Source organism: Urocitellus parryii, chromosome 2 (assembly GCF_045843805.1).
Source record: "Urocitellus parryii isolate mUroPar1 chromosome 2, mUroPar1.hap1, whole genome shotgun sequence".
In the NCBI taxonomy this organism is placed as follows: domain Eukaryota; kingdom Metazoa; phylum Chordata; class Mammalia; order Rodentia; family Sciuridae; genus Urocitellus; species Urocitellus parryii.
The window spans coordinates 104280079-104304051 of NC_135532.1; the positions used below are offsets into that span (position 1 = coordinate 104280079).

General features: G+C 44.1%; 1 protein-coding gene across 1 annotated transcript; it reads left to right on the forward strand.

Annotated features, from left to right (window-relative positions):
• Window positions 1-738: 738 nt before the first annotated feature.
• Window positions 739-23682, forward strand: Trim42 (tripartite motif containing 42). Its single transcript, XM_026385058.2, has 5 exons — window positions 739-1091; window positions 4634-5331; window positions 10172-10992; window positions 13798-14022; window positions 23596-23682. Exons 1-5 carry the CDS (start codon window positions 739-741, stop codon window positions 23680-23682), a joined length of 2184 nt encoding a protein of 727 aa, XP_026240843.1.
• Window positions 23683-23973: the final 291 nt, after the last annotated feature.

Here is a 23973-nt window from a genome sequence, read left to right on the forward strand (position 1 = left end):
CAAGAAATATTCTGAGTGTCTTATGAATGTCGCCTCGTGAAAATGAGCAGTGGCTGTGTGGCAACTGACAAGATCAATGACTCCTGGAAGAGGTGCCCAAGGAAATCTGTATCTATTGGTCTTTTCAGTCTTTCCCCAAGCGGTGATGTCTCTTTAAATATGACTTGCTATTAATTGCAAACACTGCGTTCTGCTTTTCAAATAGACTTCTATTAAAGGAGAAAATGCCCAAGAAGAGGAAAATCATGTCAATCTGCTTTTCCAAGTCATGATACCCAGGCCTCGCCACTAAAGAAGACATACCTGAGGCAGGAAAAGCACCAAGCAAGGAGAAACAGCTTCTAAAATCTGCCCCGTAACCTGAAAGGTGACAAGTGACAGCTAAGCCTCCGGGATGCTTATTGCATCACCATGCTCTGGAGCTGGTCCAGGGTAACCGCTAAGTGTCCGTCAACACACCTGCCACCCTCCCCCAGTGTCCCTGCTCCCTGCCCTGTATGGTGAGATATGGTGGGGAGCAGGGATTGTGACATAAGCAAATGCCCCCAGCTGCTAGATGTGGATGCCAGCCCATGAGCTTCCTGTAGGGACACCACCTGTGAAGGTCCCATCAATAGCCAGCTTCTCGAAACCCCCAAATTGACTACCTCACGAGAGGACCAGGGACCTTGCATCGTAGAACGGACAGCAGGATTCTGGTAGAGGAGGTGTCAGGGTCCCTGGGACCCGGTGGCCAGCATGGCGGAAATCATAGACACCGCTATGTGCGTTTGCTCCCCGTGTTGCACGTGGCAGAGGTGTTGTCCCCGGCTGTGCTCCTGCCTGTGCTGCAAGTTCATCTTCACCTCGGAGCGGAACTGCACCTGCTTTCCCTGCCCCTACAAGGACGAGCGGAACTGCCAGTTCTGCCACTGCACCTGCGCTGAGAACCCCAACTGCCACTGGTGCTGCTGCTCCTGGGCCAATGACCCCAACTGTAAGTGCTGCTGCACGACCACCGGCAACCTCAAGTGCTACTACTATGAGAGCCGCTGCTGCCGCAACGCCACCGTCACTTTCCACAAAGGTCGCCTCAAGAGCATCCGCACCTCGTAAGTGCTGGCACCCATGTGGGTTCCCACTGGCTCAGGAAAACTGGGGACCTCACACCAGTGGAGGGGTGCCCAGGACAGACCAGTGTCTCCCTGAGTCCATTTCTAAGTCTGGAAAGAGAGGAGCAAGAATTCTGTAGCCAATCAGTGTATCCTACACAGCCACTAACCAAGTGACACTGAGATCCAAATCCAAGCTCTGTTAACCATGCAAATGGGTGCTGGCCCTCTGAGCCCCACTCCCTCTACTGTACAGAATCCTCATAGCTAAGGCTGAGTGTGTGAGCAACCACCAGCCACTGCCTGTGTGACCCCCCTAACCCTCCCCTGTGCCTCTGAACCCTGAGAAAAGGGAACCTCAGAGAGGTGGAGTTGCCTGGGATCACACAGCTAGTAGGCTGCGGAGTAAGGACTTGAACCCAGAGCCTACTCTCTGCACTTTAAAATGCTATACAGCAAAATGGAGACAGTGACACCTGTCATGTCGTGGTGGTAGGAGGACTAATGTATGTGCTTTGTAGTCTCTTATGTGACAGTCAAATATGAATTACTGTTCTTCTTCCTTGTATGCACTTTTGATATTTGCAACATATATTGGAAAAGTAAGAACTTCTATGGCCACTTTTGACCCCAGGAACCTAGATAAGAATCTTAGATGCTTCCATATGGCTAGATAAGAATCTTAGATGCTTCCAAGGTATCACGATTGGGAGGGACAGAACACTGGGAGGCAGATTATAAGGCTTTCAAGGCTGGAAAAGCAATATTCTGTGTGCAAAGCTTTTGTGAGTCTGGGGGAAAAATGTGATTCATTATGAATTTCAGCACTTAGTAGATGCTCAATAAATGTTACTCTTCACCAGGGCCTTCTCATGATAATTTGCATGAATAGAGAATCTAGGATTCTGCATGCAAGTCCAGGAATTCTAAGGTGTGGACAGTAATGTGCATGCTCCTGTCTTCTCTCAACTGCCCAGCCTTGGAGAGTCCCTGAGCCCATTCCAACTGAAGAGGGATGAAATTGGTGCTTTGGGAAGATGCCTTAGGCATCAGTAGCTCCCAAATTTTGCTGTAAATTGATTGAAATCACCTGGGGATCTTTAAAAACTATCCATGCCTGGTCCCCACCCTAAATATTCTGATTGTATTAATCTGGGATGTGACTGGGGCATCCAAAGCACCACAGCCTGCTTGGCAATGCCCTTCAGGTAATTACAAGGTGCATAATGGCCTGGAGGGGGCGAGGGGGATGCTAGGAGACTTGCCAGCCAGGTGAGACAGACAGAACCAGGTGCAAAGAGAGCTGGCCTGGGCTGGGGAGAGGCAGGGGGTCTATGCAGAGAGCAGAGGCAGGAGAGTTCAGCAAGAAGACAGGATGCTGGGCTTGGGGACTTATTTTGACATGGAAGCATGGTCCTTGAGTGCCCATTCCACACCTGAATCTTTGGGAGGGTGGGCAAGAGGCTATCAGGTGCCGGGGGCCTGGGGCGTTTGTGTTCCATCTCCCAAGGCTCCTCTCCCAGCTTCTGAAGCCTGCTCAGCTGACCATCCCACCTTATTCTGATTTCCTCACCCCCTGGCCTCTCTTTCTCCCTTCCTTTTCCATCTCTGCTGCAGCTCTCTGGGCCACTGACACCTGTCCCCTAGCCTGGACACACTCTTTCCTCTCACAACCCTTCCCTTCTTCCCTCCCTCCCTCTTTCTGACTTCTTACGCAGTTCCCCTGTGTGTCCTACCCCGCTTCTCAGAGTCCTGTGTTTTTATTAAGTGAAGAAGGCCATCTGCTCCCCCATGTATGACTGGCCTGTCCCTAGGGGCCCACACAGGAGGCTGCGGGGCAGAGAGGAAAAAGAACTGAGGACAGTGGGCCCCTAGGCTGGACCCAGCCTCCCTGTGCTCAGGGATGAAGCTCCAGGTGCCCGAGCCTGCAGAATTGAGCGGCTCTCAGTCTCTCCAGGCTGCTTGGCAAATGCTCTGACTGCCTGGACTCCCAGACCCAGGCCCCTGGCCCAGGGAAGACAGAGACGCAGAGAAGGTGAGAGGGTAAGAGCAAAGGAAGCCCAGCTAGCTAGGGTCCAGACCAAACATTCTGTGAACAGAGAAAAGACAGGGACAGCCAGAAAGGGTGTCGCTGTCGCCACCTCCGTTCCCATAGCCAAATCACTTATTTTCATAAACTGCTTTTGCTTTGACTGTAACTTAAGCCTGTGCACTTGAATTTACAAGGACGTTATCCCTCCTTTTGTAGTTCTTATAATTAAATATATGAACTTGAGATGTTAGACAAAGAACCTTTACACGCACAATGGTAGACATGCATGCTTTCCTGGACCTGACCTCTAGTTCCTTCTCTACTGTGTACATTAGGGGGTGGTAGCAGAGGGGAGGCACTGTAGAGGCTTACTATCCACCAGCACTTAAGCACCTCATATAGATTCCCTCTTTTAGACTTCCTGACAACCTCATGAAGGAAGTAGCATTGTGGGCTTCAATTATAGAGAAGGAAACAGAGGATGAGATATTCAGAAACCCTTGTCAAATGTGCAGCTAGCTCTGAAGTGGCGCCCCATCTGAAGTGCCCCAGGAGCCCAGGCCCTGATCCTCCAGAGTCAGATCATAGGAGTTCTAGGCCTGTCACGGGTATTGACCTCCTGGTATCATGAGAAGGACACTTAGTCACCCTCCCATGTCCCATCCTACATACAATAATAGTGACAATGTCAGTGCCCCCCAGACAGAGCATAAGTGTACACCTATAACTGGCAAGATCGGATTTACTGACTCATTGCAACAGGTGAGAACACATCTCCTGGGCCAGTGTACGTTATCTTGGTAAGAAAGCATCAGTAAGTTATAATGGGATTTGGACTCTTCTTAGGATATGGAGGTAATTTTTCTATTGGTTATCTTAATAAATCTTATCTAGAAGGTGGGAAGAACAGAGTGAGCCTAGAGCTGTAATTGAGAAAAAAAAAAAAAAAAAACAGCACTCATTCCCATTAACTCCGATAAGAAGATGCTGGGTCATTTTTGTGGTTTGGACACTGTTCTTGTCTGAGTTCCAGCCTGAGGAAGTGGTCTTGCTTCTGCCCTAATCTCTCACAGTCACACATGGGCCCTGTCTGATGCTGGTGTTCTGGGATAGCACCAATGTCCAGCAGAACGCCAAGGCCTACCTGTCAGTGCCAGGCCAGTGTCCTGCTTTTTCCTTGCTCAAAAAATAACCGCAAGTAATTGGAGTGCTACAGTCCTAGGAGGACTGCTCTAGGTCCTTACAGGTGTTAAATTCAAATTTAATCCTCTCAAGAAACTCAGTGGCCTGGGTACCAACTTCATGAAGTAACAGACAGGGAGAGGTTACTTTCTTGCCTGAGGTCACCCAGACAAAAGGGGTGGAGGCAGGCTTGGAAACCAGGCTTCCTGCAGGAGCCCATGTCCTCCCTACCCCCCTCAGCTGCTGCCCAGCAACAGAACTGGCAGAGGTTGAGAAATGGAGCCAGCTCTTGAGCCTGTCTCCTGAAGCCCTGTGTGTCTCCTTTCAGGTCCAAGACTGCCCTGCGGGTGGGGAGCAGCGACCCACAGTTGGATGAGGTGAGGTCATTACCAGCTAGCAGTCACCTGGTGGATCACCTCACCTGCCCCATGTGCAACCGGCTGCGCCTGCACTCGTTCATGCTGCCCTGCAACCACAGCCTGTGCGAGAAGTGCCTGCGGCACCTGCAGAAACATGCCGAGGTCACCGAGAACTTCTTCATCCTCATCTGCCCGGTGTGCAACCGCTCGCACTGCATGCCCTACAGCCACAAGATGCAGCTGCCCGAGAACTACCTGCGCGGGCGCCTCACCAAGCGCTACATGCAGGAGCATGGCTACCTCCGGTGGCGCTTTGATCGCTCCTCGGGACCCATCAACTGCCAGGTATGCCGCAGCCGCCGCATCGCCTACAAGCGCTGCACCACCTGCCGCCTCAACTTATGCAACGACTGTCTCAAGGCCTTCCACGCGGACGTGGCCATGCAGGACCACGTCTTCGTGGACACCAGCCCTGAGGACCAGGACGAGAAGATCTGCATCCACCACCCGTCCAGCCGCATCAACGAGTACTGCCGCAACGACAATGAGCTGCTCTGCACCTTCTGCAAGATCGCTTTCCACAACGGCCACGACACCATCAGCCTCATAGACGCCTGCTCCGAGAGGGCCGCCGCCCTCTTCAGTGCCATCGCCAAGTTCAAAGCAGGTCTTGCTTCACTTCTCACCCCCTCCTAATTCAGGGCCTGATGGGAAGGTGGCTTGGGGCCATCGTTAGAGAGAGCCTGGTCTCCACCTGGTGGAGGGATCCAGACCTGGGAAACCCAAGCTCCCTGCAAGTCCGGGTGTCGACACCTGACAGCTTCCACCAGCCACAGCCTCACTGGGGCTCGGTTTCCTCATCTATAAAATGGGATTAGCCTAGTAATTCCCTCACTGGGTTGCTGTGAGGATTAAATAAGCTTTTTTATAAGCATACCAAAAAAAAAAAATCTACCTGGCATAGGGCATAACAATTCTATAATCTTGGTTATGATCTTTATGTCCTTTTGGCCTCATTTTCCCAAGAAAAATGAAGAGTATGATCATATAGTGTCCTGAAGCTCTGTAACCCTTTTCAAGGTGTTTTCTCAGTGAACTTGGATTTCTATCCCCTCTCCCATTAGTCTGCAAAAGGGAAATAAATAAGCTAATGCTGAGAATCAGTTCAATTTTAAAATTCTCCTCCTCCCATGAACTTTTCCCCAGAGTTGCAGACAGCAAAGTAAATGAACTGATAACTAAGACATAATTATGGGGAAACTCAAAAATAGCCAAGAACATTCTAGTCAATGCCTTGTCTTTTCTGAGTATGGCTGTTCATAGTTGTTTATATTGGCTAATAGAATTTAGTTGTGGTCTCTATAAGGAAAACTGACCTTGGCTTCTGTCATGGAAACAAGTACAATAATAGTTCATAAAGTTCTGTAAAGTGCCCCATAATTTCTGGCTATATCTCCATCTGGTTAGGTATGAGGAATCTGGGCATCCTCTTTTCCTCCAGGAACAGAAGGCAAATGTGTGTAAGCCTTGGGAACATGTCATGTCCCATCTCAATCATCCAACAATACAGGGCATCAAAATCCTCTCCATTGATAAGACAACTGTGCTTCAAGGAAATAATCGACACGAGGCAGCTAATAAGAGGCAGACCCCATAGATCTGACTCCATTATCCACATTAATGCCACAGCACTCATTTGACAACCTACTCTGTGTTGAACAGTGGCCATGATCTAAAATCTAACCTAACTTCTGTGGTCTGTTTCCTTAAGGAGTGGCCTACTGGCAGTGACCAGGGGCACCAGATCAGCCCAGCCCCTTCCCTTTGCCATGTATTTTGCTGTCCACTGCAACAACATGCCCAAACACAAGGGAGGGGGTGGCTTTGCCCTGAGCACACAGAAAGGTCCCACTAGGTATTAAGGGGAGTTGGAGACAGATTTTGTTCCTGTTCTTGTTGCCCAGGATCTCTCAGCAGCCTGGATAGTTCAAGAGTGACATGATTTTCTCAAATGACACACACTGGGAACATAACTGACACCCTCTTCAGCTTGGGAACCTCCAACAGGAGAGTCTTATGTTAAAGAAAGCCTGCAGGAGGCCCATTGCTCAGGAAATGGTTGGCTCCTAAAAGGTTTTCTTGAGGTGGGACTCATTGCCTGCCCAAACCAGGACTTGACCAGATTCTTTGGGGTCTCAATATGGGGAAGAAACTTCTGCCTACAGTCTCTGTGGCTCCCATGCAGCTGTAGGTAACCTGGGTTACACAGGACAGTCAACACTAGGATAGTTTTCTTGGAATCTAGAACACCTGAAAGTCAGACAGCCAAGTTCAATTCAAGGTTGAGGGACAATACCAGCACAAATTCAAGGAAGCCCAGAAACTGAGAAGGTGGCAGGGCTGATAGGTAAATTAGATATCATATATGGGTAAATAATTTAATCTGTTCATCAGTGCTGAAGGAAGAAAAGTAACGTTTTGGAATCAGAGTTTGAACTTGTTCTTGACCATTGGGCTCACATATAGGGAGTACCATAAATCTGCATTTTTTTTAAACACATATCCAGGTTATTCAAAAGCAGGTGACTTGAGCACATTTGTTTTAAAAAAAAAAATTCTGGGCCCTACAGAGAAGATCCAGTTCAAGAGTTTCACTAACAACTTATGCCCTTGTCCGTCCCAATAGGCTGAGCAACAGGGATACTTTTAAAGCTCCCCATTGTGTTGTAATATGCATTTGAGATTGAGAACCACTGCACTGAGGGAGCTCAAAAATTTAGTTCCTTGCTACTCAAAGTGTGGGGACCAGCAACACGGGCATCACCCAGGCTTGTTAGTAATGCAAGATCCCAGCTCAAACCCAGGCCTATTGCATCAAAATCTGTATTTAAAGCAAGAGCCCAGGAGATTCCCTGGAATAGATTCCAAATCTAACTGGAAACTGCCTAACCAGGATTTCTGGGCCCCAACTTAGGCCAATTGATTCAGAATATCAGCAAGTGAGGTGAGAGTACAGTGTTTTTAAAGCCCCCAGGGTGATTCTGGTGCTCAGAGAAAGCTGACAACAGGTGCAATTAAGAACATAGCCAGGTGTGATGGTGCACACCTGTAAGCCCAACTCAGGAGGCTGAGGCAGGAGGATTGGGAGTTCAAAGCCAGCCTCAGCAACTTAGCAAAGCCCTAAGAAACTTAGCAAGACCCTGTCTCTAAATAAAATGTTTTAAAAAATGGCTGGGCATGTGGCTCAGTTGTTGAGCACTGATGGGTTCAATCTCTGATTACCACCCCACCACACACACACAAAAACATAGTCTTTGGGACCAAAAAAGTAGAATTCAGGACAGGATGCAGTTTCTCCTATTTACTTGCCACATGACTCTGGGCAGTCACTTAACCCCTCTGAACCTTAGTTTCCTCATCTATAAATGGGAATAATAGCTTACTGTATAGGAAGATCCATGTAATACATGATAATATATGGATCTGGTCCATAATATGTATAATATATGATAATACATGAATCTGGTCCATAATAAATGTTTAATAAATAGTAGTTAGTTTTCAGTGTGTTGCCTGGAAAAGACCTTGATTTGCCTTTTCTCTAATTCCAGCTCTTGCTAAGCCATCATATTTGTGAGGTTTGGGTCTATATGGGGTCTATTGATAGATGAATTTGTTCTATATGGGGTCTATATGAAGGATGAATTTGTCCTCCTTCAAGTGTGACAACAAACCCTGTCTTTCTGTTCTTCTCTCCTGGTGCTGCCTCTTCTTGCTCATTTAAGACATTTTTATACTCCCTCCAGACTTTGCTCTAATCAACTTAACTAATTCCCAATAAAGCCAGGAATTTCCTACCCAAGTATCATTAGCAAAGGATTGCTATTGACTAGTGAAAGAAAATAATACCTAACATAGAATTTCAGGTACCACAAGTCACAGTAGGCTTGCATTTGGGGAGTTCAAGGAGCACTTTGAAGCCCCTGATGAAATTAGATGAAATTAGACCCCAGGATTTTCCCTTCAGCCTAATCTGCATGGCCTCATGTAAGGGAGAAGGTGGGCAGAGATGGGGGCTTTGGGGAATAGGCCAGAAAGTGACATTGCTGACATTTGCCCCAGAGGTATTACAAAGATATTACAAGCACTTTTGACCACCTCTCCCTTACTGCTCATGGTGGCAACTGTGGTCCCTGTTCTCATGCTCCAGTGGAACCCTATGTTTTCTGTTACTCCAATGCACACCATTGTTACAATGGCCACTATTCACAGAAGCCCAGCTTCCTGTGGACCAAGGATTATGTTAAGAGCCAAGCAAAATAAATCCAGTAATCCTCACTATTAAATAAAATTTGATGAGGATTATATGCCCATTCCGTGTAGCAGTGGCCTTCTATGTGGAGAATCTTACCTATCATAGAGACCCCTATGCCTACAACCCTCTAAGTCAACAAATATTTTCATCTCAAAGGTTGGAGATGGGCCTCATGCTCACTCTCCCATGCATCCTCCTATTGCAGTACCGTCAGGTGTATGAAGAGAGGTGCCCTCTCCTACTCACACCTGTATTCCTCATGCCTAGAAATACAACACGTAGCAGGACTCCTAATATCTGTTGACTGAATAACTAGGTGAACTTAAGATCCAAATGCCACATAAGAAGGTCCAGGGTGAATTTGTTCTCCTTCAAGTGTGACAATAGACCCTGTCTTGAAAACGAATGGGGAAAAGGCAAGAAAGGGAACATAGCTGAATCTTGAGAGAGAAAAAGGGTGTGTAAGAGAGCTAGCTGTCTCCATGGAGGAAAACTGTGGCTAATTTCCTGCTGTTGTTTGGTTTGGATTCCTGGTGAATGAGACTAGGCAGCATTTACAAATAGTCACCAGATAACAAATCCCACCAGTATGTATAATTATAATGCACCTAAATAGATGAAAAAATAATAATACCAAGCAGTCATCAGAACTTTAATCTCCTGCCACTGCAAAAGCTTAGATTTCCTGCAGGGAAAGAGAAGGCCCAGTAACTTTGTGCCTTCGCCTCATCTCCAGTCCAACCTGCAACCAAGTGGAATCTGGTGGAAACTAATATGGGGGGTGGCCTTGAGCTTGTAACCTCAGCTTCAAGGTCACAGGGATCACCCTGACCAGAGAAGGTGCCTGGAGAGGGTGGTTGTGCTTGAGGAGGAACTAGAGGAGGAGGCCAGAAGGAGGGAGCTTCTGTTTCAGCCCAGCCACAAGTGACTCCCTTCTCGCTCCCTCAGTCCTTGAAGCCCAGGGTGTTTGCTGCAGCCTGCTGTGGCTGAGCCATCTGGGGAGAGGAGCTTTTTTATTTTATTTTTGTAGTTGTAGATGGACAGAATGCCTTTATTTTATTTATTTTTATGTGGTGCTGAGGATGGAGCCCAGGGCCTCATACATACTAGGCAAGCGCTCTGCCGCTGAGCTCCAGCCCAAGTCCATGGGGAGAGGGACATTTTAACAGAAACTAACTTGGTTGTTTTGCAGTCCGATATGAAATTGATAATGACCTCATGGAATTCAACATTTTAAAAAACAGTTTTAAATCTGACAAGGAGGCAAAGCGGAAAGAGATCAGAAATGGGTTTCTCAAGCTGCGCAGCATTCTTCATGAAAAGGAGAAGAACATCATGGAGCAGATAGAGAATCTAGAAGTGTCCAGGCAAAAGGAGATTGAGAAATATGTGTACGTCACGACCATGAAAGTGAACGAAATGGATGGCCTCATAGCCTACTCCAAGGAGGCCCTCAAGGAGACAGGCCAGGTGGCCTTCCTGCAGTCGGCCAAGATCCTGGTGGACCAGATCGAGGATGGCATCCAGAGCACCTTCAGGCCTGACCCCCATCTACGGCTGCACTCCTTGCACTGCATGCCCTTGGACTTCGCTGAGCTCTCCAGTGCCATGCATCAGCTCTTCCCCACAGGACCCAAGAAGGTATGCTCCTCGGGCGATTCTCTGCCCTCTCCCTATCCCATGCACTCTGAAATGATGATTGCCAGGAAGGTCACATTTAGCACCCATAGCTTTGGCAACCAGCAGATATACCAGCGAAGTTCCTCCTTACTGTCCTTCAACACTGCTTCAGAGAAGGCCAAGGGGGGTCCTGAGGTCTGTGGGAGAGCCCAGTCTGCTGCTCCCGCCAAAACCACAGATGGCCTCTACACTTACTGGAGTGCCACGGCTGACAACCAGGCCCCTCAGAACAGCAGCAGCTTCCACAACTGGTACTCTTTCAATGACGCCTCTGTGAAGACCCCAGGCCCCATCATTATCTACCAGACCCTGGTGTATCCAAGAGCTGCCAAGGTAAGAAATGGGGAAGGATAGGGCACAGGAGGGAAGTGGGCAGTTGGTAAAGAGTGTCCATACCAATCTGACCTCTAGGATCTGGTCAACCCTCTCTGCTTCTCTGGGCTGTGTGGTCAGCCCATTCAAAAATAGGAAGTTCCTGAAATCTTCCAAGGTTGGCTTAAACCAAACACCGTGTATTTAGCTCATGGAAAGCCCCACTCCCCCTGTAAAGATGGCCCCTGTATTGAAAGAGATCCCAAGTTGGATCCAAAGGAGTTTGAAGAGACTGCTTGAAGAGTGAAACATTTCCCAAAGGAAAGGTGCAGAAACAAGTCAGAAACCCAGGTTCCATTACCTGTCTACCCTGGATTCTTCCAAATTTCTACCTTCCCCCAAGAAAATAGGCAGACTCATCATGATTTGGAACAACTGGAGCATCATCCCCAACAGAATTAAAACTCATATCTCCTGAGATACTTTTTGTTTATTGAGGGGAAAGGTGGAGAGTGGGGTCTTTCATGGTTCTCCACAACTTCCATGATCTGACCTCAGGAGACATGACTCCCCTTTGACCTTCCTGACCTGACATGGACAAATATTCAATCCAGCTGAACCTAAAGTGAATTGCTTATTAAATACTTTATTAAAATTCAAAGAGGCAAAAAAGAAAACCTGTAGCCTGATTTCCCATTAGAGTGTGTCTTGCCTCTTTTTCAGGGTCCCTGCAGGACTACCTCCCTCACCAGCCTATGGCCTGCTTCCATGTGGCAGAGCCCATCTTTTGTCCCCATAATCTAGGAATACCCCTAAGTAAGATTAGTATCCTCAAAGTCTAAACTAGTGTTTCTCAAACATTAATTTGCTCCCGGAGATCTTGCTAAAATGCAGATTCTCTTTCAGTGGGGCCTGAAACTGTGCTTCTCAAAAACTTGTAAGTGTTGCCAATGCTGCTATCTACAGACTGCACTTAGGAAGGTCTAAAAATAAGAAAACAAAGGTCAGAAACAAGGCGAACTTATCTCCCATTCTCCTGAAGTGTCATCCTCTATTATTGGTGTCTATTATAACTGACACTTAGAATGACCATTCTGTGTGAGGTAGAACATGTCCTCCCAGATGCTATAAGAAAGCATCCCTGATTTTCCTATAAGAGGTGCACATAACTTAGCAGCTGAATTGCATATCCAAATAGTACTAAATCAGCAAGGTCTACACTGTGGGTGACATCAGCTCATGGATGGCAGTAAGTCTCATCTCCAAGTACACTCAGACGTCTTTGGGAGTTAGCAGGATCATGCTGTAAAGAAAAGGGGCTGGGGGACTGCTCTCTATGTGGGCTTGGGATAGTAACCCCATGCCACCTATCAGTCCTCCCAGAATGAACATAGGAGAGGGCCTACCCAGAACAAACAGTCAAGTTACTGACAATCAAGAGGGGACACTACTGCCAGACAGTGATATTTGATGTAAAAATGTCACTGATCCCTATTAGAATTGTGGGATGGAGCTCACGTGTGAATCATGGTGCTCCACCCTGTAAAAGATAAACTCTGTATTGACGACTCTCTCAAATGTTTAAGATTCTGGCATAGAAAATACTCTTGTAAATTGTTAATATGTTTTGTAAAAACCCTAGAGATTTTTAAACTCAATTTTATTTCCTGAAATCCCTTTCTAAGAAATTATTAAAAATTCAGATGAAGATTCATGTCCAAACGTGTTCATTGCAGTATTTATTATTAGAGTATAAAATTAGAAACAACCTAAATGTTCAACTGTAGAAGGAGTCAATTATTTATGGAGCAGTTTTTAAAGACGGTGCTTTGCTGAATATTTAATGATAAAGAAAATATATAAAATACAATAAGTGAGAGAAAGAAGGAATCAATACAACATAATCTAAATTAAAAGTATTTGCATATTTGTGTGTATTCCAATATTAGAAAAATATAACAGTGAACTAACTGGATTGCAGGATTATGAGCATTGCTTATTTTTTTCCCTTCTACTTTTTCTGTATTTTCCAGTTACAATAAGTATGTTTGTTTTGATAGTCAGAAAAAATTATGTTAATTTTTATTGTTTTATAACTTCATTTGTAAAATTTGTATACTTGTAAAATGGTAAATTTTCTCTCATAACATTAAAATTTTAAACATTAGATATCTGCTTTGAAAATACATTTATTATAAGATACTATAATCCCAGATACCATCTGCTAATTGAGACTTGTTAATATATATCTCTTCCCAGGAGTTGATATTTTGTGTTTTGAATATGATCATGGATTCACCATTATTGGATAAGTCATTTCACCACTCTGGATAGTTCCTTGGGTATAATATAGGCATTGGGATAGTTAAGCTCTTTATCTTAAAGGATTCTGTGGTTCCACTGAAATTTGCTAAATGTATCCATTCTGGGTCTATAAAATGGCATAATACAGTCCATCTTCCTGGAGTTGTGAGGATTACGTGAATCAAGGATGGTAATGCCTGACACGGAATTTGATGCATAGCAGGTATTCAGTAAATAGTAGCTGCTTTTGTTAGTGGTGTCTAAAGGATAATTGTCAATCCATGTTGACTGACAGTAAAACCCCAGAGTAGCATTTTTCTGTTTCTGAAAGCCATCACAAGCACCAAGCCAGGCTCATCCAAGACTGTGGCACAGGGTCTAATACAAAGCCCTCAGCAGCTACAGGGGCTGGGGTTAGTTGCCCCACAGATCGTTAACAGTTTAAATCTTTATGGGAAAGAAGGCTGAGTGGTGTGGACCAGTACAGCTAGCACCACACGGACATCTTCATTTCTCCCATAGGTTTACTGGACATGCCCAACAGAAGACGTGGACTCTTTTGAGATGGAATTCTATGAACTCGTCACTACCCCTCCTAACAATGTGCGGACAGAACTCTGTGGACAAATTCGGGACATAATGCAGCAGAATATAGAACTACACAATCTAACGCCCAACACGGAATATCTGTTCAAAGTGAGAGCCATCAATGACAATGGTCCTGGACAGTGGAGTGACATCTGTAAGGTACCATGCACACTGTTTCTCGGATAGATTGTCTTGATGGCCTCTGGATGTGGCTCTGTTAGAATGGTTATGAGATCACAGAACCCAGAAGAACTCTCCCTCTAAGCTCAAGAAATCTGTAACTCACAGCAGTAAATGGGGCTACTGGCCTCACCCAGACTTTGCAAATGGGGCTGAGAATTTTAAATTCTGCTTTATTCATAAACCATTTATTCCAGGTCTGGCATCAGGAGGCAGAAATTCAAAGGAAAATAAGGCATAACTCCAGCCTCCAAGGTGCTCAGGATATATCTAGTAAATGAATAATTGTTGTGTGAGAAAAATGAGAAATAATTGAAGTATAAGAAAAATTAAAATGGAGGGCTGTCCCTAAGCAAAGATAGAATGCTAAATTGAACAAATATAAATACAGGACACCCAGTTAAATTTGAATTTCTCACAAAACCATAGATAAATTTTTTAGTATAAGTTTGTTCCATATAAATTTTAAGACCATTCATACTAAAAATAATCATTTTTTGTTTATCTGAAAGCTAAGAGTAGCCATTAACCCCTCAAGTAGGCCCCGCCCTCAAAAAAAATACCAGATTGCTACTATCTGCTTTATGATGCAAAGCTGATTCTTCTTTATATCCCCAGGGGACACACACTTATAATTTTATTGATATTAAAAGGAGAAAGACAAGGCAAAAAAATATCAAGACTGCCCAGAGCTATCTTGCTGGAGAGCCATGATGGTATTCTTTGGAATCGGACTTTAGCTTGTGTCTTAATCAGAAATTCTTTAGAAGGAAAAAGGGCAAGTCCATTCATTTCAGCTTTTACAAACAGGAAACTGATGCCATAGAAAAGGAAGTCTCATGAGACCCCTGCCAGTACATACCTCTGAACTGATTCCCAAGGGGACTGGAAAGTCATCAATCCCCTTCCTGAATTCTCTTTCCCTCTGCCTCTCCCTGCCTCCTACTTATCTCTGCTTCTCTCTGAATCTGTACCATTTTTGCCTAGCCCTTAATCTCTGCTTCCCTAAATTTTTCTTGAATGTGGTTTGGGACAATCTTGGTCCAACCTCTGTGTGATCTCAACTCCAGGGCCAGAGAGCATCTCCCGGGCCCCACTCTGTCTCCTTGGTCAGATGTTTGAGGAAATGCATCTGATTGGTTGCTGCCTCTAGGCATGGGGGAAACAGGAAGTATGGCAAGGCAGGCTTTGCTCTTGTGTAGCAACTGGAATCATGCATGGCTTCCGGAGCCCAGCACCCACATACACATCACCCCAACTCCAAGATCAGACACTTGCATGGGAGGGAGATGAGAGAGCCCGCCTGGTCCTTCCACCTCTGCAGCCAGCCATAGCCCTGCCTGGTAATTGGCTCCCCCTTATCCTTGGTACCCTTCTCTTCAGAGCATGGAATGCCCCATAGCTGATGCCACATTTTGCACTGTGTCCTCTTCACTATGGATTTTTTCCTTTAATATCTCTGCCTTCTCAGAGTTTTTAAGAATCCCTCCAAAATATCTTGCCCATAAAGAGCATTTGGTGCTGTCATGACATTTTTAAAAATGCATCTTCTGTCGTTTCTAGGTGCTAGGAATAGAGGGGTAGAGGGACAGGAGCATGTCCTCCATACACCATCTCACCCTTCTGGGTCTTTCTTAGGCAGTTACTTTGTGGCTCCTCTGAAACTACGAACTCCTTGAGAACAAAATTCACAGCTAATCCATCTTTCTATTTCCCATGATGCTTACCACAGCAGTTTGCATCTAGCAGTTCTTAATGGTTATTGAGTGAATACATGAGTGAAAATGTGGCCAAACAAATGAATATATGAATGAATGTCTACATTAAAAAGTGAAGAAATAAATTGATAAATAAAATTAATAATTACAAAGTACCATAAGATGCCTGAAAGCTAAATGTTTTATATAATCAGTCGAGAAATAACATTCCCCTGAAATTGTGTTTATGCGATTTAATTTACCCTCCCCCATAAGAGAAGGAAATGCATTTCAGTCCCTTTGCTTTTTAACACAATATCTAAATGAGTGGAGTCCTAATTAATGAGGTTTTCTGGAAGCTTCATTTTTATCTGACTCGAGGAGCTGCAATATAGATTTTCCCTTTGGCAGTCATCTTCCTCCCTTCTTGGTGGTGATATTAGCATTCCAGGGGAAACACTGGTTTCCTTAACATTTGTCATGATTTGCATAAGTAAAGGCTTCAGAAGCAAATGAAAATAAGATGGTGTGTTTGAGTGACATTTACAAAGCTTCATAAAAGTAATGACTTTAGCTCTTTCCTATAAAATCGAAAATTTTTCCTTTGGCATCAGGATGATGCAGGTATTCCTGAAAGGTTTCATTTAAATGCTGCAAAGAGGAAGCAGACTCATTTCTGATCCAAAATGCAATATTTCCATCCATATGCACTTTTGTAAAAGAAGCGAAATAACACCCTTTATATTTGATTTGCATAGTCTAAGACTTTTTGATTTTTTTAAGAGGTTTTCTTTGGAGTATAGGGCATACAATGGGAAGATTAACCTTAAGACTCTCTTTAAAGGTCCCAATTAAAGGTCAACTCTGCATCAGACTCTGTAGACTCATTATCCCCAATCATCCAAACCACTTAGCATGGAGGGATTTACTGCTCCATTCTACAGATGAGGAAAGTGAGGCAGCCTCCTGTAAGATCAAGGATGGACTGACTTGGAACCTGAGTCTGTATCCAAAGCCAGAGCCTTTGTCCACCTATGCCATAAACAGATGCAACAAGGTCTGGGGCAGGGTGGGCTCACCCCTGGGGACATACTCCAGAAGAATGTTGTCAAAGTCAACAGCAGGGAATTCCAAAGTTTTATTTATATGAGAGCTAGAAGATGCATGGGAAAGAGCATTAGGTTGGGGCTCATGTATCTGGGTGCAAGTCCCAAGTAGAGTAGGTCGCACATTCCATGGAGACGGGCACCATGCTGGTCTCACTCAATCCTCTTTGCCCATGTCGCCAGCTGACAGCTTCTAACATCAAAGAGCCTCACTGTCCACTTTGAAGGGTAGAGAAACACCTTCTCAGAGAAGTCATGCATTCTTTGGCCTCAGTTTCACTCCAGATCTTCCTCCAATCCTGTGCACACCTGCTGACCACCATTCACACTTTTGTGAACACACTGTTTCACTTGACTGGCTCCTGCTCATGTCAAGCCTCAGCTAACTTCCATGAAGTCTTCCCATGACAAAATCAAATTGTCCATCAGTGTATTGGTTTTCTATTGCTGCCATATACAAATGATATATGACCTTACAGTTGTGAAGATAGAAGTCCAAAACGGGTCTCCCCGGGTAAAATGAAAGCATCAGCAATGCTACATTCCTCCTGGAGAATCTAAGGGGGAATCCATTTCCTCTCCTTTACCAGTCTCTAGGGGCTACCTGCACCCCTTGGCTCATGGTCTCTTTCTGCATCTCCAAAGCCAGCAGCATGAGAAGGACTCAGAGTCCTTCTCATGCTGCATCCCTATGGCTCTCCTCCACCTCCACCTAACACCTGAAGAAGCCTTGCAATGACCTGATCCACCTGATGGCCCAGGAGGATCTCCCCACCTGGAGACCCACTGCCTAGAAACCTTAATTCCCCTTTGCCATCTAATATAGTGTATTCAAAGGTTCTAGGATTAGGACAGGGACATCTGTGAGATTATTCTGCCTACCACAATCTGTAAACTGAGTTCCTAGATGACACCAGATTTGGAGGTAAAACTTCAAGGCCAACAAAAGTCTCAAATTGGTGCTTTCCAGGTCTTTCCCTATAGCTCTTCAGGAAATGCAGCCACCCCTGTTCCCACCCAGCATCTCAAAGCCCTTCTCAGTCTGTCAACCGGGCATGTCGGGTGCTCAGGAGGTAGTCCTTGGGTCTCTGCATGCTGCTGCTCCTGTTGGAGCCACGGCCTCAGAACAGGGGTTCCTGGCTATCGGGCCTCCCCCTCCAGCTCTTCCTCTTTCCCTGCTGCAGAATGTCTCCCCAGGCTGAGCCACTCATTGTCAAGGGTTGAGGCTAAAGGACAGTTTGAGTGACTACCACCATTCCACACTCTAAAAACTACCCCACAGCCACCCACATGCTCACAGTGGGTCTGAAATGATACCCATGTCCTTTGCACTCCCTGTCCCCTTAGAATTCATTGATTTCTAAAGAGCCTCTGACACATGTCAATCAAACTTTACTGGTCCCTCCCTACCTGCCCTGCAGAGACATATGAACCCTGCAGCGCATATAACTTAGGCTCAGTCAAGCTGGACCTGAGTTTTATTTCATCTCATACACAAAGGGTTTAATTAATAATAGACCTCAGTTCATGATCCGTTAACACTGGTCTATGCAAGGTGATTTTCTTATTTACATATTCTTTTTTGTGACATCTGTTGTTTTATGTGTCTTTTTGTTTTTATGTGTTCTTACATGAGGCATATTGTGTTTTAATGCGTTACTGATTTCCACAAATAGCAGGTAGAATGTCTCATATCTTGCTTTGTTTCTTTCCCTCTTTTTTCTCTTAATACTTGTTTTTATGATCCATCCCTGTCCTTATGACCATCTTGTCCCTTTTCTATTCTAATTTTTTAATTTGTTCTAATTAGTTATACATGACAGTAGAATGCATTTTGACACACTGTACAAAAATGGGGTACAAATTCTCCTTCCTCTGGCTGAACAAGGTATAGTCACCCAGGAAGTATAATCATATATGTATATAGGGTAATAAGGTCTGTCTTCTACAGTCTTTCCCATCCCCACATCCCTTCCCCTCCCCTCTGCACAATCCAAAGCTCCTTCAATCTTCCTTACCCACCCACCCTCATTATGGATTAGCGTCCACATCTCAAGGAAAACATTTGAGGGGTTTGGCTTATTTCACTTAGCATGATATTCTCCAGTGCCATCCATTTACCTGCAAATGCCATAATTTCATTCTTCCTTAAGGCTGAGTAATATTCCATGTGTATATATACAACAATTTCTTTATCCATTCGTCCGTTGAAAGGCATCTCGGATGGTCCCATAGTTTAGCTATTTGTGAACTGAGCTGCTATAAACATTGATGTGTCCCTTATTTTTGATGTGTGTCATCTACTCATCCAGGATGGACACCCAGGTGACCACCAGTAATGCTGCAGTGAGCAGCCTTACCTGGGACACCTTGAGGGTGGCGTGGGACAGAAAAACATCCCTGAGTTATCATATGAATTTCCTAGGGCTCCCATAACAACAGGCTTCAGACTGTTGCTGAAACACAGAGATTTACTCGAAGTGCAAGAGCACAGTGTCAACAGGGCTGCTTCCTCCCGAGGCCTCCTTGGCTGACAGATGGCTGCCTTCTCACTGGTCCTCATGGTCTTTCCTCCAACAGGCACATCCCTGGCATGTCTCTGTGTACCCACATTTCCTTCTACAAGCACATCAGTCAGGCAGGAGCAGAGCCCCCTCTAATCACCTCACTTATCACTTCTTTGAAGTCCCTATCTCCAAACAGAGTCACATTCTGAGGTGCAGGTGAGGGGGCGGGTAGGACTTCAACATAAGAATTTTGGGGGAACCATTTAGCCCATGTCAGAATATTCAATGAGTGAAACTGCCACACCATAGAGTAGTGGGGTATTTAATTTGCTTACATTCATGAATACTTCCAGGAGGAATAGATGAGGCCCCATGACTTAAGCCCCACCCACATTCAGTGAGATCTAGCTTTCTACTCTTTGCTAACCCAAATGTTATAAAGTGGTATCTCCTTAATGTTTTAAATTTCATCTCATAGGTAAGTTTTCAGGATTCCCTCTTCAGTGAATAGTCTGTGAATATCCCTTGCCAGTTTTTCTACTGTATTTTCCTTTTCCAAGTGATTTGCAGGATGTCCCTTACATATGCTAGACAATGGCTTTAGACATTGCTAATACACTCTCCCCTTTTGACATTTGTCTATTTCCTTTGGTCATGGCATACTTCATCAAACAGCAGAAATCTTCAACTTTCATATAATCAAAGTCAATTATTTTTTTCCTTATGGTTTGACCTTTTGAAGTTTTGTTTTAAAAGTATTTCCCTTAGATCCAAAAGGTAATCTTCTATATATTCTTTTATTAAATTTGCTGTTTCACATTTCAAATTTAGTTCTTTAATCCATACAGACTTCAACTTTGAATGCAATGCTAAGTAGAAAGTTCTTGTTTTTCCATCTGGTGAGCCAGTTTCCCCAAAACCACCTACCAAGCAATCTTTTCTCTGAGTCTAAAACCAAGGTGCCACTTTAACCTTACATTAAGTCCCCTTAAGTCTCTATTATGTCCTGTTCATCTATGGACTGTTCTTATGCCAATGTCTGTTATGGTTTGAATGTGAGGTGTCCCCCAAAAGCTCACGTCTGAGACAATGCAAGGTTTGGAGGAGAAGTGATAGGGTTATAGCCTTGACCTAATAGTGAATTAATCCCTGAAGGGATTAACTGAGTGGTAAGTGGGGGCAGGTGGGGTGTGGCTGGAGGAAGTGGTTCATTGGGGGCGTGGCTATGGGGTATATATTTTGTATCTGGGGAGTGGAGACTCTCTCTGCTTTCTGATCACCCTGCAAGCTGCTTCCCTGTGCCACACTCTTCCACCATGATGTTCAGCCTCACCTGGAGCCCAGACCAATGGAGTTGGCATTCCATGAACTAAGACCTCTGAAACTATGAGCCCCCAAATAAACTTTACCTCCTCTATAGCTGTTCTGGCTGGATCCTTTTAGTCACAGCAGCAAAAAAGCTGACTAAAAATATGCCACACTGTTTTATTGTTTTTTAACTTCAGCTTTGTACCTTATCTTGATGAACTGCTCAGTTAAGTATCTCCATTACCCTTCTTTCTTTTTTATGGTCTATTTAGATAATCATAGAGCTCTATTCTTTTACAGAAGTTTTGGAGTAAGTAAATTTAATCCATTAAAAAAACACTCCAGATAGAATTTGACTAGGAAGACACTGAGTCTGTAATTAGGAGAAAATTAATATTGATATTTTTGAAGAATCTCTGGACATTTATTCAAACTAGCTTATAAGGGCTCTGCTAGGGGTTTTTTTTCCTGTATCAGTACTATGTATTCCTGGGTAAACCATATAGTTTAGAAAGCTAACAGTGACATAAAAACTATAGTTCACTGTGTTGTATCGTATACTGGAAATTTGCTAAAAGTTTAGGTGCTCTGATCACACACAAAAAAGGAATCATTATGTGAGGTGACACATATTCTAATTTGCTTGATTTTTATAATTATATTTCACTATCCATATTCATATCAAAACATCATGCTGCATACCTTAAATATATCCAATAAAAATAAATAAAACTGTCTACAAACTTTGTTCATATTATAAATGTTGTTTTCTATTTCATTATTTATCTAATGAATTCCTGGTTTGGAATTAAGACTGTTGCTGTCTGTAGACTAATCTTGATTTGAGAAATCTTTAAAAATTTTATATTAACTTTCTGAGAATCTAACCTGTTGATTCTTTTTTTTCCCCAAACATTTGATCGTATCATCTATAAATTATGATGGTTTTTATCTCTTGCCTTATAATATTTAAACCTGTATTTCTTTTTCTTTCCTAATAGCTTTGGTGAGTGCCTTGAGTCATACATAAAATGGAAGCAGAGATAGTAGGTCTCTTTGTCATAGTCCTCATCTTTAAGTTACTCCAATGAATTATTATTTTTGATTTTGTGGTATGTAAACCTTAATAAGTTAAGGAAATTTTCTTCTAAGTTTCTGAGAACATGTGCATAGTAAAACATTCATTTTTTGTGTATTACTTGAGACAGTTTTTCTCCTTTAGGCCTTTTTTGATAGCGTAAATTACAATTACTGATTTATTTTTTATTTTATTTTTGTTGTTGTGGTTGACTGAGATTAAACCTAGGCCCTTGTACAGGCTAAACATACATTGCACCATTGAGCTATAATCTAACCTTCAATGAAGGATTTTTCTGATACTAAATTCTATTTGCATTCATGGAATAGACCCTACATGATCATCATGTGTCATTTTTAATATACTACTTCAATAACTACTTCAGTTAGTTCCCTTTTAATTTAGATTATTACGTCTGTAATAATAAGTGAACTGGGTTTATAAATTTTGCTTGTATTATTTATCTGATTCTAGAATCAGTATTTCAGTGACTTAATAAAAGAAGCTGTGAAGCTTTTGTTCTCCTATTTTTTAAAGCAGCTCTATCATACAAGTTTGGTAGGATTCATTTGGAAAGCAATATGAGCCCAATGCATTTGGGACAAGGGAGGGGACGTCAAGTATAATCTCAGTGACTTATTCCAATTTCTGTCTTTCTGCTTCTATCTTCTGTTTATCTGGTCCCCTTGTTCACAGTCACACCTCAGCTCTCCCTGTTCTATTCTCATGCCACACACAATCTGTCTTTGTCTATCTTGACTATTGTATGAGGCAAAAGTTCAAATCCTCCTTTTCCATAAGAGTCAGATCCTAGCTGCTCATACCATGTGACCCTTTCCTTTTGCCCTCATGGTTCTGTGTGCATATCTTACCTTACTTTTCTTTTTTTCAAAGTTATTTTTATGCATTATTTCCATTTTTACCCAGCCATAGATAATGTCATGTATATAACATGAGCTTTACCTCCCATGAAACTTTGTTTTCTCTAAAAACAAAAATAAATTTTATAAAAGTAGAGAGCATAATGCTAGTAGGTATCTAATTTATTTTTGCCCTTTTCCTTTGTATACAAATATAGAAAGGTAAAAGTTTTGTACATGAAGACTCTGTGCTTAGTATAAACGTTCCTCTTCACCATGTACATCCCACCCTACCCCATCTGTCCCACAAGCCCTCATTCCAGGCAGAGCACTTTACCCAGTAAAATCTTTCCTCCCAGGGTCTTAACCTGACTCCCTAAATGTGTCTTCAGTGAGTGAGGATCAGGAAGGAATGAGACTGCTGCCAGACTGGAGAGGTGGAGAAACCACCACCTTTTAAAGGCAAGGCGTGGAGTCACATCTAAGCAGAGTCGGGGAGATTTCTAGGAGAGTCCTGCTTAGCACTCACACCCAGTGCAACCTTTTCTAAGATGTTTTCCCATTTCTAAGAAATCTCTTTTTACCATCACCAGTGTTGGGACTATGGAGTTGAAAAACAGTCATTTCTCCCATCCCCCAGTCACGGTGCTCTCACTCTGGTAAGAAAATCAAACATATCAGCAAGTTCCAGGGGCTGGTGAAAGGTGCCGGGGCTACTCTAGGGTGAGCCCACCTAGGGTGTAGCCCCGATGCCCACCTTCAAGGCACTTATGTGAGCTGCCTTGAAGGAAGCAGGACCTGGTCTGTGGAATCTCGGCCCCAGCACACTGTGAAAGCTGTCTGGTCGTCTCTGAACTGGGACTGACAGCACGTGCTCTTGAGGAGGACCTGAGGGTTTCAGAGCTGTGTGTGCAGTGTCTGGCATGGTAAGGCTGGGCTCATAGGAGCTGCTGTTCCTCCACAGCTGGTGCCAAGGCTGTCTGCTTCTCCTTGCAGGTGGTGACACCCGACGGGCGTGGGAAGACGCGAGCTAAGTGGGGCCTGCTGAAGAACATCCAGTCTGCCCTCCAGAAGCGCTTCTGAGTCCTCCGAGATACGCCACAGAAGAGACATATATATATCACACATGGAGATGTATTTTTCTCACCATTTTCTTTGAGGAGGTGGCGGATGAATGTCCCCAGTGCCTCTGAGCTTTCCAACAGAAGTCTTCTGAGAGCTAATAAAAGGACATGCCTGACCTCATGGCTGGCTGTTTGTTCATTATGATGAAACTAAGATTTCAAAACAAGCAGCAAGTCATCTGATCTCCCTTGGCTCAGGGGCAACCCTGAGCCCCAGATGGGATGTGCTGTGTGTGCAGCAAGAGCCAAG